The sequence below is a fragment of the Ctenocephalides felis genome, unplaced genomic scaffold (assembly GCF_003426905.1).
Source record: "Ctenocephalides felis isolate EL2017-DRISC unplaced genomic scaffold, ASM342690v1 CF-g0.4_SCAFFOLD_01886, whole genome shotgun sequence".
NCBI classification, from domain to species: Eukaryota; Metazoa; Arthropoda; class Insecta; order Siphonaptera; family Pulicidae; genus Ctenocephalides; species Ctenocephalides felis.
The window spans coordinates 80791609-80808055 of NW_020538040.1; the positions used below are offsets into that span (position 1 = coordinate 80791609).

General features: G+C 28.1%; 1 protein-coding gene and 1 pseudogene across 2 annotated transcripts; one reads left to right on the forward strand and one right to left on the reverse strand.

Annotated features, from left to right (window-relative positions):
* Positions 1-3950: 3950 nt before the first annotated feature.
* LOC113377903 (endoplasmic reticulum-Golgi intermediate compartment protein 2-like) lies at positions 3951-13591 on the reverse strand. Of its 2 annotated transcripts, none has more exons than XM_026618354.1 (8): positions 13316-13591; positions 11840-11995; positions 11115-11278; positions 10585-10701; positions 9846-10032; positions 9642-9752; positions 9030-9179; positions 3951-4076 (listed from the first exon to the last, which is right to left on the reverse strand). In XM_026618354.1, exons 1-8 carry the CDS (start codon positions 13428-13430, stop codon positions 4072-4074), a joined length of 1005 nt encoding a protein of 334 aa, XP_026474139.1. In that variant the 5' UTR covers positions 13431-13591; the 3' UTR covers positions 3951-4071. The 2 variants fall into 2 exon arrangements, with proteins under 2 accessions (XP_026474139.1, XP_026474138.1); XM_026618353.1 differs by lacking the exon at positions 3951-4076 and adding an exon at positions 7209-8202.
* Positions 13592-14505: 914 nt separating this feature from the next.
* Positions 14506-16239, forward strand: LOC113375433 (annotated as a pseudogene).
* The last annotated feature ends 208 nt before the right edge of the window (positions 16240-16447 follow it).

Genomic DNA, 16447 nt, shown 5'->3' on the forward strand with positions numbered 1-16447 from the left:
TATATATATATATATATATATAAGGAAAAAGAAAAAATCAGCAAATTTATTTTTTTATGTGTAAAAGAAATGCTACGAAGATACCCACAAAATATGATAAATCAAACAGTTTATAACGAAAGACGCCGACAATTTACCATTGCGAATAATAGAAAGGCATTTTATATCGCAATGGTTCACTCCTGAAGGACTTTAAAATAAAAGCGAAAATGTGTTGTGTGTTCAAAATGGAAAAAGGAGAAAGAAACAAGATACGAATGCAAAAAAAAGTAACGTAGGTCTCTGCATTGATCAATTATTTGGACGATATCACACTCGGGAAAATTATTGATTATTTTTCTATTGAATAACCATTTAATTTAATGATTTTGTAAATAAATTTGACAAATATTTATACTTTTAAATTTTACTAAATAATGTTACTAAAGCAAACTGAAAAGTTAATAAACAAATAAATATTTTAACTATGCTTTGGAAAATGTGCGTATATACATAAAATAATATTTAGAATTGGAGTTGGTTGCTATGAACGAAAACCGCAGTTATAGAGGCGTCCATTAATCACATAAACTGGAAAAGAAGGGAAAAAATTGGAAAAGAAAACAAAATACAAGGGGAAAGGGAGGGTATAGTTCGATATCACGTGTAATTATTTTTTCGTCAACGAATACCTATAGTGTTTTGTATGAACAAATATAGTTAAAGTAGTGAGATAATATGTATATGTATTTATTAACTTCCCGTAGGGTAAGTTATAGTAATCGCAAAAAAATGGAAAATGAAAATTTTTATATATTTTTACGTTTCAGAGAGATTATTTTATAGAGATTATAATAATGTGTACACATTTTGTGTAACTTTTTTTGGGTCTCGTATCAAGATTTTTTATCACGGTACGGAAAGTTTCTGCAATTTGCCTTATGGCACGATGCCATGCACTCCCCAATTTTTCGTCAAAGTAAGCCGATGGTGGTTTGACGAAAGAAGAAAGTCACCATATGCCGCCGTCAAAGCTGTTGTTTTGATAACGACTACATTCGTACTGCCATGCAGCAATGGGGAAAAACACATTCGTTTATGGGTCATTCTTTTACAAACCGGGCACCAACCATACCTCGACATTTTAGAATTGGCTGAAATTTTTTTTATAGATATTATAGATAAAATCATTTGACACGTATTTCAGGATTTTGCCGGCAAAAATTTTTTTTCGTTGATATTTACGATTGAAATATTGCCGATTTTCTCAATTTTTATGATCTTTCTTTGCATTATGTTAATTATCTTCAGTTGTGTTCATCAAATCAGTATTGTTTTTTGTTATTATATTCATTATGAACTCAACTTTGAAGTAATATAAAAAAAATAATGTTTTTGCAATTATTTTAACAGTAATAACAATTGATTGTTAACATTGGTTTTACATACGGGCGCCCCAACTTAAATCGATTGCGTAAAAAACCATATTGTTTCTTTTTTTATCTACTTAAAAATTATTTTTACAATTCGATGGAATGGCTGTTACATCGGAAGATATTAACGGTTTTCGAGGGAAAGTCGCGCCGCGCGTCCGTTTGGAAGGCGCATAGCGCGTATTAAATGAGTACAAGTACTATTTTTAACTAAAATATTTTACAATTCGTTACTGAGGAAAAATAAAAATATTATCTAAAATATGTAGTAGCAAATATTTTATACAAAATGCTCATATTTTTGAAACTGGAAAACTAAAACTTATTATTCGTTGGAATAATAACAAAAGTTAAATTAATTGTATTGGGTAGGTTTGATTTCGTTAAAAAATAAATACAAGAGAATGCGATTAAAAAATAATTAATTTATTGCATTATAATAGGCTAGCTCTGGCAGCTAGCCTTTTCAAAGTTCCACCCAATCCATCGCAAGCGCCCTTACCATGTGACGTTGAGAAAAAGTGCCACTCTGCAACCAGACCAAAATCTTTTTCGTGGCAAGTAAGATTTACAAAATTCTTTTTATTTTTATACTATATCATTAATTGCAACATAGTTTTATCAACATTAGTCCACTCTCTGCACCTAATTTTGTCAATATAATTTTCCTCAAAAATATTTTCTAATTCTGTGATCAAATTTTCTAGGCCAGGACACTGGGAGCACTTTCCAAAATAACAATTAAATACTACTACATATTTTAGATAATATATTTATTTTTCCTCAGTAACGAAATTGTAAAATATTTTAGTTAAAAATAGTACTTGTACTCATTTAATACGCGCTATGCGCCTTTCAAACGGACGCGCGACGCGACTTTCCCTCGAAAACATTTAATATCTTCCGATGTAACAGCCATTCCATCGAATTGTAAAAATAATTTTTAAGTAGATAAAAAAAGAAACAATATGGTTTTTTACGCAATCGATTTAAGTTGGGGCGCCCGTATGTAAAACCAATGTTAACAATCAATTGTTATTACTGTTAAAATAATTGCAAAAACATTATTTTTTTTATATTACTTCAAAGTTGAGTTCATAATGAATATAATAACAAAAAACAATACTGATCTGATGAACACAACTGAAGATAATTAACATAATGCAAAGGAAGATCATAAAAATTGAGAAAATCGGCAATATTTCAATCGTAAATATCAACGAAAAAAAATTTTTGCCGGCAAAATCCTGAAATACGTGTCAAATGATTTTATCTATAATATCTATAAAAAAAATTTCAGCCAATTCTAAAATGTCACATTTTTTTTTACCAAAATCCGCCCGATTTGTAAAAGAATGACCCTTATCGGAAAACCTGGGGAAGCACTAAAAGATTCCCGAGAACTGATTGCACTAAAAGATGATTGTACAAAAAATCACTCGATTCATTCAAAATGTCTAAACTAGTAATCAACAGCTTTTTCAGAAGATAGAAAAAATTATTAAAAATTATTAAAACCTCTATAAACAATCTGATAATTTGATGTGCATCATTTTTTACCGCTAAACAGCTTTTTTTTCACTTTTTTCACTCGACCTCTAAAACCGCTAGACCAGCCCCCGCAAAAATTTAAACGGTACTTCATTTTATCAATACAAATAAAATGTTTTTTAAATTATTATTAATTCGGACGCTTCGTTCTATCAAAAACTGAGTTACCATTTTTAGCTCTTTTTGCCTAGTATCTTCAAAACGGCTGCCTTTACCAAATAACTCAGCACGTCTCCTTATCAATGGAAATCGAATGCTCCTTGAATTATTCAAATCAGTTGATCCGTGTTCCAGAAATCGTCAACGAAAATTTTGTAGCTTTAATAGTTTTAAAAGACTATTAAAATTTTTCCCAAACATATAACATGTCTCGATGAGAAGAGTTCTTTTTTTTAAAAAAACTTTTCCTTTATTTTATTTTAATTTGATATTTATTTTAATTTAATAGTTTTTAAAATTCGTGCTTTGAAAATTGTATAGTAATTGGTGCATTATATTTTCCGGATTTTTTGTTTTTTCTTCAAATTATTTGTATGCACTGAAGATGAGTCAAATCAGGACCCGAAACGTTTGGCAATAAAACATTTTACTTCAATAAAATATTTTCAATTAATGGATGGACGCACAAGAACAAATTTATTATAATATTTCAACATCTCAAAAAACCTCTCAATTTATATATATATATATATATATATATATATATTAATTTATTTATATATTTGTATGTATATGCATATATATACAAATACATATATATTAGTATATATATATATATATATATATATATATATATATATGTATATATATTAGTATATATATTATTTTTATTATTATTATTATTATATATTATTGTTTGTAACGACAATATACCGCGTTCGATTTTCGAGTCTAAAAGTAGCAGTGACATTCAATTTCAGTCTGATTCAGTTGATGGTTCCTCCTATGAAGGCCGATAACTCCCTATTTCCGTACATGTAATTCCTCGCTCTCACTTCTTACAAATCTTGGTGGCAAATACTCTGAGACATTTTTATAAATAACGATCGTTATTTCTAACTTTCCGATTGCGAAATAGTTTTTCCTTCTGTTTGGATCACATCATGATTTACGCTACAAAACAAATGCAGTTATGATCACATCATCATATTGAAAAAACTATAAAAATTTATTGCGCATTTCCAATAAAAATAGTTAAACATTTCATGTATTTTCAAATTTTATTCAAAAAATAGTCATCATAATATTTTAATTTAAAAGTGTAATATCACAATCTATTATAATTTAAGAGTACCACAAATACGTGGAATGTAAACATTAACGGCTGGAAACCAGAGAATCAAATATAGCTAGTCGAGGTTTTTCAACTTGTACAAATATGCGTTTACTTCATCTCATAACACGAATAAAATAATTTAAAAATTATATTTAAACCGTATGATATATACTTTGAAATAAGATTCAACTGGTTTTTAACCGAAGCATATATACATATAAGAGTTGCAACATCATCAGAATTAAAAGTAAATGGAAAATATTACATATATATATATATATATATATATATATATATATATATATACAATGTATATTATACATGTTATATATATATACATAAATAATAAAAAAAAACCTATAGGATATTTAATTAAATTAAATATTTATAAAACTAATTAAAAATTATATATATATATATATATATATATATATATATATATATTTCTTCTTGTTTGACCTGCCTCGAAACACGAGTGCTTACGTATAATATTCTATTTATTAATTATTTTTTATTCTTTATGAAAAAGAAATTACTGACATTTGGTGCTTGTTTCCAATTATTAATTTTTTACAAGCTGTATTAATATGTGTAAGTGATAATCTAAGAATTCCAAAACCACTGACAATGACGTAGAATTTTACGCCAAAACATATGGAAAAATAAAGATGTTTTAAAAATCTTTACCTTATTTATATTATTGAAACAACAATATATATATATATATATATATATATATATATGACTGGGCATCGTATACGATTAATACATATCTCCGTTCAAAGTATACATATAAATGTAAGAGGAAAATTGAAAATCTCACATGAAAATTTCAAAGACCTGCCTCTACATATATATATATATATATATATATATACATATATATATGCATATATAGATGTGTACATACAAATATACATATATACATGTATATAAATAGATATTGATATAATAATTATATGTTTATGCATGTTTGCATATATTGTATGTGTATGTGTATATATAAATATATTTGTACAAGCATGTATTAATAATTAAGCTTTTCATTTACTTATATTTAATTTTTGTTGTTTACATTTAATTTTTAATTTTGTTTTTTTCTCTTTACTATTAAAATTGTAAATTTATGTCAAAAAGTATGGAGTAATAAAAACGTTTTAAAAAATTTTTCATTCTTATTCACTTGATGTTACGCCTTCCAAAAATTTAATCATACATTTCAACATCAAATTTATTTATTCTTAATTCATTCATCTTATATATATATATATATATATATATATATATATATATATAAAGCGAGAGGTTTTTCTTCAGATGGTGATTCTGTCTCCAAACTAACAAGATGTGTTTTTGTAATAAGCTTTTTTACAATAAAACATATTATTTATTTTAGTTTTTACAATTTTCAAAAATTTTCATAACTTGATGTTTTTTCAATTTTTTATTTCATACTTATTTTTTCGTTGCATTTTTGTGTTCTTTGTGTTATATTTTTTTAAAATTTATTTGTATGCACTGAAGATGGGTCAAATCTGGACCCGAAACGTATGTTCTCTTACTTAAAACATTTCGCATTAAAACTGTTTTTTTAATTATTGGATGGATGCCCAAGAAACAATTTTTTATCATATATATATATATATATATATATATATATAAACACTTCGACAGTATAAATAAAAATTGATCTAATGTATAATAAAGGAGTATATAACCCATATTTACAAAATTATAGATTATTATTACAAAAGTATAAAATATTCTAAATACAAAATATCATTAAATAGTATTATTTTAAATATGCATATATAATATCTATGATTCAACATGACTATACTTTAAAAAAATATTCCTGCTCATGAACATAAAAAATCTTTATGTTCTTAAAATAACATTTACGAAAGCATATTTGAATATATACTTATTTCAGGATATATATATATATATATATATATATATATATATATAGACAGATATTTGAAAATAATTAGCAACCATTCGTCGAAATAAAAAATATAGTTAAGAAAAAATAATTTCCTTTATTATTATATGTTTTGACACTTGATGTGTGTCATCATTCAGTAATCTAAAATACAATACAATGATAGAATAAAAGGAATTAAAAACAAATATATAAAGAGAGAAGAACTATACATACCACCAGAACAAAAGCACAAAACACAAAACAATATTAAATATATATATATATATATATATATATATATATATAAATATATTTATATACATATATATATATATATATATATATATATATTTTAAAAAAATTTCTTTAAATTTCTTTTTCAACTGCATTTTTTATTTCGACGAACGGGCTGCTAATTGTTTTCAGATATGTTTCAACGCCAAAAAACTACCAAGATATATATATATATATATATATATATATATATATATATATATATGTTTAATTTGAGTTTAATAATCGGGCGTAACATCAATAAAAATTTTATTATAATTTACAATTATAATTTTTATTGATGTTACGCCCGATTATTAAACTCAAATTAAACATATATATCAACATCAAATTCAAGACTATTCAAAAATATATATATATATATATATATATATATATATATATATATATACAGGTAAACCCCGCATAACACGGACTCGCTATAACACCATTCGAGAATTGAGATCATCCCCTTTATAACACAGTACTTTTAAAGCACAGGATTGCTATAATATTGTGTGAAAATTGAGCAAAACTCTAATAAAATAAAAAATATAGTAAACCTATAAAAACTAAACTTTAACTAAAATAAAATTAGTAACATCGCCATACAATAGCTCAATAAATTTGAAGAAACTAGTGCATAAGATAACATATTTAACATTTTTATTCGAGCGCGTACGTTCTATCGAACAATAGATCTAGACTTATCCGAACAGTTAGTCATATTTCCTAAATGAACAACCTTCAAAGTAGGTGTTGTCTGAGATACGAGCCGCCGAAGGCGCGGCTTATTTGCTTCTTTATACGAGCAAAATTCGTGATATGAGCGAGCCGCCAAAGAAGCGATGCCGCTTGTATCACAAAGCAGCGAATTTCTCCTAGCGTATTCGAAAACGTGCGAGTGAGAACGTTCTTGTAACAAGTATTTTTATGGATCATACAAATATTAAAAGTAAATTATTTTGAAGTTGAAAAAATCAATTCATTAATTTTAATGTCATGCATTTGTTCGTGCAATGTGGGACAAAGTTGAAAAGTTTGTGGATAAAAATTACCCCCAAAAAGTTGCAGCTGAGTTGAAATAAGTTGGAAAAAAAATTATGCTCAATGGATAGTTGTTTTAAACTCAAAAACTAGAATCATAAAAATTTAGTCATTTTTTATTTAGACATTTGATATGTTTCTGCAGAGTATGTATTTGATGTTGGCAATAAATGTTATTATTATTAAAAACACTGTGGTGGAACAAATTAATTGCATTTCAATGTATTTATATGGATAAATTTGCTTCGAAGTACGTACAATTCGACATTCGGGCGTGCTTGCGGAACGAATTAAGCTCGTAAGGCGGAGTACCAATGTATATTTTTTGCCAAAAAGAAAACGATCTCATTGGATAGCACTTGTTAGTTATGACGAAAAAAATATTTAATGTGTATAACTTCTTAAAAAAAATTAATGTATATAATATTTATTATAAAATTATAAGATGTAGCATGTTTTTGTGAATCCTTGGAACATAACATCTCTTTTTTCATTAGTCCTTTGGCCCGTATATAACGGATTCGCATAACGCCGTAGTTTTTTGGAACATTATTTTGTAGATAAATAATTTTTTTACAGATTTATGAGATTCGCAGAATTGAATAAATCAACTTGAGGACTCTTTGCATCACTCTTTGATTTTTTAATATCATTTGTAACACCTTTCTTACAACAAATAAAATCATATATACTATGCATCAGGCTGTTTATCAGTCCTAAAATTAAGAAAAAAAATATGTGAACCAACTTTTTAATGACATAATAATACTTCTGTAGCTTGAAATGAGCTAATAGAGAATACTGAAATTTATTAATTGACTAATTAGAGGAAATTATGGTGAAAGTCCTACCAAGCATATACCTAAGGAGATGAAAGCATTAATATCCTTATGTGATCGATTGGACTGTGGTATTAATATGTGAACTATTGTAAAAACTATATATTGTACATTGCAACAAAATACACAAATAAACATGTATAATATTTATTAGTTATTTATTATATTTATTTATACATGCCTATTTGTGTGTTTTATTGTGATGCTAAAATATATAATTTTTACAACAGCGCAACCATCTTGATACCATGATGCAATAGTGTTTCATTAATTAAAGATACCAAATTGTATGTGTTTCAGATTAGTTTATTATTACTATTTTTTTTTCTCTTGAACTTATGTACTTAGTTTAATGATTGTAATTGAAAAAATATTCCACTGAATGAAAGCTATGATGTTAGTCGAAACATATAGATTTTGCAACTCCCGATCTTTAAACTCAAATAAATTATATCAACATCAAATTCAAGACTATTCAAAATTATATATATAATTTAGGGAACAAAAATGCATTATCAAAATAATTAGGAAATCCAATCTATGTGTGATTGAAACTTTTTAAAACCACAAAAGTTGACAATATGATGTCAAAATGAGACATAACAACAAAATGAAACTTTGTTTGGTTATTATTTCTTTTTTCTGCAGAATGGAAAATAGTCATATGAGATAGTTCATAATCTTTTTGAATGATTATTACTTACCCATTGTGATATGTATCCCTGCAATTGTTGCACATAGCCTTGTTAATAGTTTAGGCAAACTATCTCTTTCTTGTTGTACTTTAACTTTCAAAGCAGACATATCATATTTTACAAATATACCTGCTATACCATGAGAACCTGAAGCATGATCTGCAATAAAAGGCAAAAACACCAATAATAGATACATAGATCCCATGATATGTGATCTTAATGATAATATTTTAACTTCAAAATGCCAAGAGATATTCCTAAGAATAGTTATGCTTTCACTTAATATAAATAAAGGTATAACTAGGATTTTGGAATGAATTCAATTCTACTTGGGCTTTTTTTTTCAAATATATTAGATATATTAAATACATTGATAACTTTTATAAAGGATGAAAATTAAGACAACTTTATGGTCTTTCCCATTTGATTAAAAAATTTAATTAATATTAGTATGTTTTATAATAATTTTAGGCCCTAAAATATTAATGAAGCAACTCTATACTGCACAAATATAGAAGTTTAAACATTAGATTAATTAGAAACTAAACAATTTAAAAAAATATTTTAATAGGATTTTTTTTAAATAATAAATAACAATTTAAAATATATATTGAAAATTACCTATAGGTCTAGAAAGTTCTTTAACGGAATATTGGCAACTTTGTGTAGTCCCCAAAAATGTCTCAACATCTGTTGGAACAACCTCAATAAAATACTGATACAACATCATAGCTAAAAATTATTTTTAGAGCATTATTATTCATATATATTTGTATCTGAATATGCAGTAGTAGAATAACATGATAAAAACAGAACCTAACTTACAATTTGCAGTAATTTTTTCATCACCTTCCATAGGGTGAATTATTCCAGGACTATCATCTCCAAAACTTAACCTGTGTATCCTATGTGTAAAATTACTGTCGGCTTCGGACATAAATCCACTTATATGAACATGACCCATCGGTAGGTGTAAGCTTTTCCCTGCAGTAATGTGAAAATTACCAGCTACCTACAGAAAGAAATCTTTATTAATTTATCTCAATTAAATTTCATAGTTATATATAAAGTAGCATTTGCCAACCATAAATCGTTTAAAAAAAAAAATTGTAGTTATGATAATTTTACTTTAACAATTTTCTAAAGTTGAGTGAGTTTTCAAGAAAAAATCAAAAAGGTGATCACTCTTAGCTTATAATTACAGTACAGCGATCCTCGTGTGAAATGTAATTGGAAATAAAAAACAATTTCTGATCTTCTCAAATTGATGCTGACATTTGTGAAACAAGAACAAAGATTAAAATTTGCATCCACATATATTATTTTGAAAAAAATAAAATGTATTAATATGATTAAATGTAGAACATGAAGAAAGACAGAATTGTCAATACCATATCTATGATTCATATGAACTCTATATGTCAAAATCCATAGAATTATGGTAAATGGAATTAATTAAATTAAATTAAATTTCATATTGAATACACTCCATAACTAATTACTAATAATATTCAAAATTTATTATTTTAAATGATTATTGATTGTTTTAATAAATAGTTTTTACTTTATTGAGTGTCAATGATCCATATATTCTGCATGCATCCTTGGGTCTATCAGGTATGACTGATCTATGTGGCATATTCAAACGTAGTGCAGATTGACCGGACCTCCACAAAACATCCTTCACAAAAGTAATATTATCAGATTTTTATATAACATGATTATTTGTTTAAAGATATTAAAGGAGATCAAACAAAACTAAACAAACAATTATGGCAATAATTAATAATACCAAATTTATTTTTTGTATATTTAAATTATATTAATATTTCATTTACAAGTTCAAGTTCAAAGCTAAAATCAGTCAAATAGGATTTACGATAGTCGATGAGGATTTAATTATCAAGTAAAATATGAACAAGACTTAATTATCAAGTAAAATATTGAAATTTTTCCTGATATGGTAATGTAATTCTTTATTCATTATTTGGAATTCTTCTAGTTAGAATTATGAGATCTTCAATTTACAATCTTTACCGCATATAATGTTTACAATCTAATGCATAAAAATGAAATATTTATTCCTATAATTACCGAAAGAGCATGAAATTCTTCACGTAGGTATGAATTATAATGTTGCAAATAATCAAAATAACTTCTTTGCTCTGGAGCCAATTCAAACCAAGTATCTTCTTCTTCTAAAGTTCCAAAAGCAAAAACATTCTGATTTGTAGAATCTAGAATATCGGCTCCAATATCTATACCAAAATATAACAAAGATTTCAAACTTAATATAAATTCAACATACCATAAATTCTTTTTTGTTGAATAAAATAAAAGAGTCATAAAAAAACATTTTTTATTAATTATATGTTTAGGCACTTGATTTGTGCCATCATTCTGCAAATCAACCAGAACAAAATAAAAAAATTCAATACAATAAAATTAAGTTTAACAAATATATGTATTTAAACTTTATAAGAAAAATCAACACATAACTAAAACTTTAAATAAAAAAATATAGCAGAAGACATGATATCTCCCTGCAAAAAAGATGCGAAACAGTTCAGAGTTGACAACAGAATCTTTTGTTTTGGTCCTAATTTTTGGCTGACAACACATATCAAGCGTCAAAACGTATAATTAATAAAATAAAGATTCTTTTTCTTTTGACACTTTTTTGTTATTCGATAAATATACCGCTAATTATTTTTAAATATGTTCCAACATCAAAAAAGCTATCAAGATATATATACATATTGATATTAATGTCAATTTCTATTCTATTATAGGATATAATTAATGAAATGTTAACTTACGTGCACAAGGCATTGCAACTGTCAAATCAATATTAACAGTTAACTTTGAGTTAATATCAGTATCCGGAACAAATTTGAATATGAATCTGCTTGTATAGTAATATTTTAACTCTGAATACAGCAACCATGATATTAATATATAACTGATCAGTGAAACTGCAAAACAAAATACAACGTAAATATAAGACTATAATATCAAGTTCTATTTGCTTAAATGTCTAGTTTTCTCAGACTAAATAGAAGATGTTTAATATATTTTAACTAATATAATATATATATATATATATATATATATATATATATATATATAGAAATTTGTGATATGAGTGGAACGAATATTAAATGTTAAATATGAACAATACAACACTCAGATTTCTAACACAACTTTATTTGGTAATTACAGACGTTTCTAGACAATAGTATGCCTCATCTTCAGTGTAACTTCAAAACAGTTAATTATATACTAACACATTATCTAATATTTTATTTAAATTACATTTAATTTGTGGAAAACAAAAAAAAACTATCTCTTACAGAGCTTGACACAGTACTAAACATGAGAATATATACAAAAATATTTGAAAACAAATCTTAAGTATCGAAGATGAAGGGATAGGATGGATATTATTATAATGTAAACAAATGGAGTGCACGATCGCATACTAAAATCAACAAATGTGAAAATAGATTAATTTATAGAAGAAAGTAAGAAAAATGAAAAAGATTATAAATTATTAATGATGTTTATATAAGAGTCATGTAAAATATTTGTCGGTTCTCAGAATTACGCCATTGTTAGTCCGAACTATTAACAATGATTCTGCCATGCTCCGTTTAAATAAGCCTTTTTCATGGAATAAGATTTGGAGATTATCAGAATCTTGCTTGTGAATCATGCTAATATCAACAACCATAAGCTTGATTTTGATAATCCCCAAATTTTATTCCATATGACATAATCAATGTTAATAGTTCAGACTAACAATAGCGTAAATCTGAGAACCGACACAAATATTTTACACGACTTATATAAACATCATAAATAATTTATAATTTTTTTCAATTATCTTACTTTCTTCAATAAATTAATCCGTTTTCACATTTGTTGATTTTATTATGCGATTGCGCACTCCATTTGTTTACATTATAATAATATCCATACTGTCCCTTCATCTTCGACACTTAAGATTTGTTTCAAATATTTCTGTATATATTCACATAATTAGTACTATGTCAAGCTTTGTAAGATAAGTAATGGTATCCCAATGCACTACAGTTAAAATATTAATTTTTTGTCAGTTTAAATGATAAGAATGCCATTGTACGAATGTATAATTTGAATATATCAATAACACCAAACAGAATCCTCGCAAATCTTTATATTATTAAATTTTTAACTATGATAAAAAAAAATAAAAAACGTATTTTTGATGTTCTAAGACTTAATCAATTAAATAAACATTGAATACGACATACGTGTGCCTCCTAACTTTGATGTCTTCACATATGATTCAGGAACTTTTGGAAACGCATCTAACGCTGTGACACTCTTGACAGAGACAGCGGTATTTCTTATTCTTAATCCACCCATAACTTACCGACTAGGATAATATTTAATCTAGTTATTTATTTGAAAAACAGAAATTAGGTTAGGTTATGTATATAATATATGTCAACTGCTTGTAATATAACATAGCATAATATTGGGTGATGTCATCGTTTAGTTCTATACTGAAAGTGACTCGTACATAATAAATGTTGCGAAATCTGCACTATTATCAATATTTAATTGCTTTCTCTAACGTTGCAATAGTAACCGTAGCCATTTGTTTTTATATCTGACAGTCTGACACGGTTTGACAGTCGTTTGTCGTTTGACACCCGCCGATCCGCGAGCTAAACCGAACGCGTACGATGTTCGTCAAGTCGTTTAAAGTGACCACTCGTTACAACTTTATTCATCTGTTCCCGAAGTGATTATAGAAAGTTATATTGTTTTGTAATTTTGGGAAAAAAGATTGCGGGTGCTATTTCAAGGTAAATTAATTATAATTATAAAGTTTTTTCTCTAGGTTAATTAAGTAGCCGTTTATTAAAAGTGGCTTTGTATTTCGCCCCGTTACATTTTTAATAACTTCATGTATTTGATGTGTAATTTTGATGTTGACATTTTAACATTTATAGTTTTTAAAAATGAAAAAATCAAATAAAATCATAATATTTTCAATAACCTTTGCATAGAATGTGTGATTTATTCTGTTACTTTTCGGCAAGGTTGAGAAATGTTCATACCGAATCCCTTTCTATGATATGCACTCATACACAAAACATTTGTGAATCATTCCATTGCTCGCATGTCAATGACATATGCATCAACAATTTTCAAAATAGAAAACAATAGAATGGTGGGCTTTGTGCGTTTAACTTGTTCTCAAATGCTTGTAGCATACAGTGTTTTATCTGGCAAAAGATTTGGCAATATATAATATACAGTATTATATAAAATATATGATATTTTCTCACTAACAGTTTAAATCATTTCAAATATGACGAAAGCAGCCGCAGATAAGCAGGAGGAAGAAAAAATAGCCAGAGACATCAGCCAATTGAGTCTGTCGTCCACATCGAGCCAAGAGCAAAGTTATAAGTGCTATAACCATGCTGAGAACAGTCTTATCAAAATGCAAGCATACTTAAATAATGGACAACTGTGTGATATCACATTAGTTGCTGGCAATGATGGGACAAAAGTGTCCGCCCATCGGCTTGTTCTCTCAGCATGCAGTGAGTACTTCTCTGTCATGTTTACAGGTAACCTTAAGGAAGCAAATCAGAATGAAATTCAGCTATGCTCTGTCGATGGGGATGCCCTACAAAATCTTGTGCAGTATTGTTACACGGGTTCTATCGAGCTACGAGAAGATAACGTGGAGACGTTACTTGCAACAGCATGTTTGTTGCAACTTAATGATGTCATTGAAGCATGCTGCACATTTCTTGCAAAACAATTGCACCCTTCTAATTGCTTAGGAATTGCTTTGTTTGCAGAACAACAATCTTGCCCAACCCTCCTTAAGAAGTCTATAAGTTACGTTCATGAAAACTTCATGCAAGTATGGAGAGATGAAGAGTTTTTGCGGTTATCAGATACTCAGTTATCAGCATTGCTCAGAAGTGATGATCTGAATGTTAATTCAGAACAGGAAGTTTTTCTAGCACTCATGGAATGGGTGAATGAAGATAAAGCCAATAGAGAAAAACATCTTCCACGCTTGTTAGAGTTTATTCGTCTTCCATTGCTTTCACCAACATTCTTAGTTGATCAAGTAGATGTTTTGTGTGGTAACATATTGGAGTGTCAGAGACTTGTAGTGAATGCACTGAAATGGCATTTATTGCCCGAGAGGCGACCTTATCTTGCTAACAATTGGTCAAGGGCCAGAAAAGCTACTCTTGGTAAAGTAATCGTATTAGGTGGTGTTGATGCCACAAGAGGAGCTACTCCCATGGAATTATATTGTCCGTGGAGTGACAAATGGTCTTCCTTTGGTCTTATGAGTGGTCGAAAATTGCAGTTCGGATCTGTGATCATTAAAGATAAACTCATGGTTGTTGGAGGTAGAGATGGATTAAAAACACTGAATACAGTGGAATGTTTAGATTTAGTTAGCATGACTTGGAGCATGCTACCTCCGATGAGCACACATAGGCACGGACTAGGTGTTGCAATCTTAGAAGGACCTTTATACGCAATTGGGGGTCATGATGGTTGGTCATACTTGAACACTGTGGAACGTTGGGATCCAATTGCTCGCACATGGTCCTACGTTGCACACATGATATGTCAGAGAAATTCTCCTGGTGTAGCTGTGTTGAATGGAAAATTATACGCTGTTGGCGGTCGTGATGGCGGTGGTTGTTTAAGTACAGTAGAGTGCTATGATCCACATACTAATAAGTGGAAAATGTGTGCTTCTATGAGCATCAGAAGAGGTGGAGTTGCAGTGGGAGCTGTTAATGGCTTCCTCTATGCACTTGGAGGTCATGATGCGCCAGCATCTAATCCCAGTGCAAGTAGATATGACCTAGTAGAGAGATATGATCCAGTCTCAAACATCTGGACTCCTATGGCTTCTTTGACTTGCTGCCGTGATGCAATTGGCGTCTGTGTGTTAGGGGATAGATTATTGGCAGTTGGTGGTTTTGATGGATCTAAATACTTAACTGCAGCCGAGGAATACAATCCTCAAACCAATGAATGGAAGCAAGTATGTGATATGCTAGTGGGCCGTGCAGGTGGAAGTGTTGTAGTTATGTCTAATTCATCGTTTCCCAACACTATGATTCCAGAAATCATAAAGAAGACATCTCCACCTTCCACAACTGCTAATGCTAAATAAGGAATCCCTTGATAACTTTTTGAATACATTAAAATGCCATTACAGGATTAGTTCTCTCCTATATAATTAATAATAGGTGCACGTAATTTCAAGTCTACATTTTTAATGGTAACCAAAGCCATTACACTGCCAAACAGCATATTCTGTAATACAAGTTTTCTAAAGATAATATTCCGAAGCATGGTAAATGTGATATAAAGTTGTATAA